We start from the raw sequence: 5562 nt of genomic DNA on the forward strand, positions 1-5562 counted from the left end.
AGTGCCCAAATGCCAAAGAAGCTCTTATTTCATTAGTTGAATTGTTTGTTAAAACATAATAGGTTGAATGAAGCAATAAGGGTTCTTGTGAGTATGATTTTGGGTGGTTTTAAGCCCCTCAGTTGATGTATTTAATGTTTGGTTAAGTGCTATTGTAAACAAGAAGAGAAGTTTTGACGATGTGGTGTTTATTTATAAGGAGATGGTAAAAGCAGGAGTTTTGCCAAATGTTGTTACTTTGAACTGTTTGTTGGAGGTTTTATTTGAAAATAGGACTGAGTCTGCTTTGGATCAGTTTAGGAGAATGCACAACAAAGGGTTTAGTCCTAATAGTAGGAATTTTGAGATAATAATAAAATGTCTCATTTTAAGCAATCGAGTGGATGATTTGGTTATCATTTTAGGCAAGATGTTTAATGCTGGATTTGAGCTGGAATTAAGTTTCTATACCTGTATAATACCACTGTTTTGTAGGGAAAATAAACTAGAGGAGGAAATCCAACTGTTAAGGTTGATGAAAGCTTCAAATCTTTTGCTGGATGAGTTGATTAGATGTATGTGTGAGAACCATAGATTAGATGATGTGAATAATCATCTTGAAGAGATGATAGAAAATGGTAGAACACCCTTTGTTGATGTGCTTGTTGATCTAGTAGCAGGACTTTGTGCAATAGGAAAATTCAATGAGGCTATGAATTTCTTGGAAGACAAATGTGGTTACGTAACTTCTCCATGCAATGCTATGCTTGAAGGTCGTTGCAATGCTGGTCAATTTTTTCTGGCAAAAAGTATCTTTGACAAAATGGCTGAGAGAAACGTAAATATTCTAATCAGATGGCTTTGTGAGAATATGGAAATAAAGGAAAGCAAATGAACTTCTTAGTAGAATGATTATAATTTCCATAGTTCCCGACACTGTCACATACTCAGCTCTTGTTGTAGGCAACTGTCGATTGAGAAAGTATAAGGATGCTCTGCCGGTGTTCCATCGGGGTTGTATCGAAAATTGGGTTTTGGATTCTATATCTTATTAGGAGTTAGTGGAAGGTCTTTGCCAGGTGGGAAAGATCATGGAGGCTGCTGAAGTATTTCATTACATATCGAAGAATGGATTCTCCCTCCATCCTTCTTCTTACAATATGCTGATAGGCGGCATGTGTGGCATGGGACAAGTGGATAAAGCAATTAGGCTACAGGGTTTGGCTTACAGTTCTGATACTTCTTATACTACTTTAACTTACACTACAATCAAGCATGGATTTGTCAAAATAAAAAATGGCTAAAGGACTAATGGTATTTCTCTCACAAATGTTGGTGGACGGTTGTGCTCTTGTTGTGTTGTGTGTTCTTTGGCTAGCCAATCTCACTTGCACATGGTTGTAAGCGGGATTGATAAACTAGTTTCTTATAGTGATATTTTGGATTCATCTATTTATAACATACTAATCAATAGCTTCTGGAAAGAGGGTCTAAAAAGTTAGGCTTCCTGTTTATTGGATCTGATGTTAGAAAAAGGTTGGGTACCAGATGCTACAACTCATGGACTCTTGGTTGGGTCTTTCATCAAAAGAGATACAGATCGTGAAACATTTACATTGAGGATTCCATGCAAGATAGTGTTAGCAACATTTTCTCTGATGGATTGGGAAATACATGACAAGTTCCCATCGTTGACAATGAAGCTGTAATTAGAAAATATCTAAATTACCCCAGTGGAAAACTCACCATGATGGGATGTAAGCTTCTTTGGGATCTAATTTTGCAGTTTTGGTCGAGTTGCATGAGAAATCAGTCTATAATGGCATTTGATTTTAAACATGCTAGATTAGTTGTTATTTACCCAGCGATCTTATAATCTGTGACATGATGCCACTGCATTGTAAATTCCAAAGAAGAATTTGTCGAAATCTCCATAAACGTTGTGGCATCATAAGCTTTCTGGTCCACTGTATTTTTGTTAAGTGCTTGTGCTTTGCTCTTTTCATTTTTTCCTGTCAGTTTAATTGTTATTATGGTGCAATATGCTCAATATGCACTCTGGAATTCTCCTTGTTCTGTTTAGTCATACTTGATATGATATTAATGAAGTTAGTGCCAGGGTATTTAATTTGACTCAAGCCAATTTCTGAAAAATCATCCTGTGGTCCATTAACATTATTGTCGTATGGTTTAGAATTGTCTTTATATATTGGATAAATATCAAAGAAAAACATTTTCAATCTCCTCCACAAACCCCAACGCCCCCACCACCCCTCCCCCCAACACCCCAATTGCAGAAGCATTACTTATTTTACTTTCACAGATATCAAGCAGTGCCCTAATAAGTTTTAATTGGTTATCAACTTGTCCATCAGACTATTTGGAATCAGCAAAGGATGTAGGTCCGAGGGAAGACTGGAATTGCAACCTGCAAGCCAGTGATTGTTGACAATTATTTAGCAGCTGAAGTTCATTTTTCAACAATATGATTGTTGTTGAACTCTATCCAACCACAGCTGCTATAGAAGCAGTTTTCATCAAGTTCTAGTCATTGCTGGAAACTTCTACTGGTAACTTGGTTGAAGAGTGACAGAGTTAGTAAAATTCAGCTGAAATTCTCACTAAGGAAATGGAAATTGAAATGATAGATTCAAGATACAAATTGGTGTAATTTAACTTGATTGTTCAAATGGGCATATATATATGACTTGCCTTGTCTCACCTAATATTAATTCCCAGGTTTGCCCTCGAATATGAGATACTGCCTAATTTGTATTATATTTTGAGAAATTATGTTCTCTAGGTTTCAGATTTTCAGGAATTTTAATAAATATTTATGGGTTGTTTTGTTGAATGATCAGGGGTTAAGTATGCAAGTGACAAGGAAATTCTAGTGGACCTGTTGTTCTGGGTGACCTGCAAATATAACATTAATATATGGAGATAGAGATGCCTTCAATCCTCTCCATCAATTGAGGATGAGAAGATACAACATTCTGTTTGCTCAACTGTAGAAAGCCTTGGCTCTTCTACTTTTAGTCACCAAGATCATATGGCTCTGGACAAGTCTTGTGGCTAGAGGCCCTTCATTCACAACAAGTTTCCTATTTGGGAAATCCTAATGAGAAATTCAGTAATAGTGCACTAGTTAATATCTGGAAGATCAAGAAACCTGTAACTTATCATCACCCTGGTACTAATTATAATCCAAGACTTCTGTTATGGGCCTTGCCCAAATGGATTTTCTCTTTTCAACCTTGCTTAGAATGTTTATAGAAATCATTATCCACACAAACCTTTAGTGTCAAACAATCGCCCTAATCATCCTTGTAGTTTTGTCCAAAAAGGTGGTGAAGTCACCAAATTTGATCCTATTGGCATGAATCCGAAGCCTGCATTGTTGAGTCAGTCACAAAATGGACATATAGAGCATAGGAAGCTGTCATGTTCTTCACCAGTGAACTCAATTAACATCCTAGTAGTGTCATATGGGGGACGTCGAGGTGTCCAAAACCTTTTGATTATGTCCAAAGCCTTATAGGTGTTGTGTTACTGACACTGAAATCCTTGAAATTTTAAAAGTTAATGCCGATTAAAGGTAATATAATCGATTTCTTTTGATATGGGGATCCTAAGCATCGGAATATTGACATTAAAAAGGCCTTGGAAATTGCTATTGATCAACAGATGGTAGTAAAGCAGAAAATTGGAGCTATGAACTTTTATGTTGGCAAGAATGAGAAACGCTAGAAATGTGTGAACCCTATTATTGGTAATCCTATGCAAATCTCGGAGATAACATGGGAAATAATTGACAGGTTTCTGGTGTCTCCTGGAGGGCAATCTGCAATAATGGCTTCTTAATGCAGGTAAATTTCCTTTGCTTGTTTAGTTTACCTTTCTTAGCTTCTGGGATTTGTAATTGGACTGTTTTTTTATTCTGTCTTGTGTGCTTTTGCATTTTTGTTTATAGGTATAAAGCTGGTACTATTTTGAAGAATATGCGCTTGACAGAGCTTACATTAGGTGACATACTTCAGATCTTGAACATGGTAATTACCACAAAGAAATGGATTATTCATAATCAAGCAGGATGGCAGCCATTTATCCTCGCTGTTACAGAGTGCAGCCCTGAATTAGGCGCTAAATCTGGTTCATAAAGCTTCGACCTAGCTATCCATGGCAAGGGAAAGGGGCCACTTGATAGTTTGAAGGGTGTTAAGTGTATATAGATAGATGATTTGTTGCAATAAGGTTACTAAAACAAAAGTCTCCTTGTGCCAAGACTCATTCTGTAGATTTACTAGTGATGAAAGTTGTTACATATGATGGCTACTGTCTAGATTTTCGATTAGAGAGGAAGTTTCAAGTGAAAATTTGCTAGATGTGTCAAAGAGTATACAATGCAAGGCTCTGAGGTACAAGAAATTGATCATCTGTTGCATCTTCTGGATTCTATTGACAATTGCAAGGATGATCCTGCTGTTTCCAAATTTCTATGAAACATATTTCTGCAGAAAAATTTCCTACCTCTCGTATAGTTCGTGGTGCCATGAGGAAGTGCAAGGCTTGATTTAAAAGTGGCATTGAAGATGCGTGTGTTTGGTTAATTTACAGAGAAGCAGATTACACAAATTATAGAAATTTATGCAGCAAACATCCGAATGTTAGTAGATAAACATAGAAAATGTTCTGGTGACTCATTCTCCTATGATCACATCATACCATGAAGATATAAAGATGAGTCACTCGAAGGTTGAACAATGATGTAAAGTTCTTCCGAATAGAATTCTTGAGCATGAGTCGAATCAAGGGATATTGAAATTTTTACCACTATTTTATTCCGTGTATACAAAAATGCCACCTATCCTAAAGCTTTCACAAATATACCACAACAGTAATCACCTTCCCTAAAATACCCCTCTTCAATATTTCATACACAAATTCTCTCTCTTCTTCTCTGTAACTTTTTTCTTTCTTCTTCCTCTTCTTCCAAAGTGATAAAGGAATCATGTAGAAAATAGAATAAATGTTTCAAAAACAAAAGAAAAAAACTGAAAAAAGAAATAGATTTCAGATTAAGAATTTTTTACTGAAAAAAAAAATAAAAAAGTTGGCAAGAAAAAAATCTGGAAAAAAAAACTGGATGGCATACCTGTGGAATTTTCTTTTGTAAATTTTAAATTTTAGCTTTAACAAATAAGATAGGTATTTAATTAAAAAAACTGGAAAAAAAAATAAAATGGGCTGAGATGGGCCAACCCTTTTTAAATTTTTGAAGGTTGGCGTTAACGCCAAGGGTTGGCGTCGCCAACCATCAACAAAAATTAAAACAGGCAAAGGGTTGGCGTCCTTTGCCTGTTTTAATATAATATATTATAATTATATTATAATATAATATATTATAATTAAAATATATAATATACAATTTTATATAATATTATGTATATTATTAATAAAATAATAATATTATATTATATTATATATTATAATATAAAATATTTTATATATATATATATATATATATATTATACTAAATGCCAAGGGTTGGCGTTTCAGCCAACCCCTGGAAACAAATATTAG

The 5562-nt window shown here is 35.0% G+C and overlaps 1 protein-coding gene across 1 annotated transcript; it reads left to right on the forward strand.

Moving 5' to 3' along the window:
* Positions 1 to 202: 202 nt before the first annotated feature.
* Positions 203 to 4139, forward strand: LOC123208497 (pentatricopeptide repeat-containing protein At1g12775, mitochondrial-like). Its single transcript, XM_044626035.1, has 4 exons — positions 203 to 817; positions 1035 to 1197; positions 1510 to 1684; positions 3953 to 4139. The coding sequence occupies exons 1-4, from the start codon at positions 203 to 205 to the stop codon at positions 4137 to 4139; spliced, it is 1140 nt and encodes a 379-aa protein (XP_044481970.1).
* The last annotated feature ends 1423 nt before the right edge of the window (positions 4140 to 5562 follow it).

Source organism: Mangifera indica, chromosome 2 (assembly GCF_011075055.1).
Source record: "Mangifera indica cultivar Alphonso chromosome 2, CATAS_Mindica_2.1, whole genome shotgun sequence".
In the NCBI taxonomy this organism is placed as follows: Eukaryota; Viridiplantae; Streptophyta; class Magnoliopsida; order Sapindales; family Anacardiaceae; genus Mangifera; species Mangifera indica.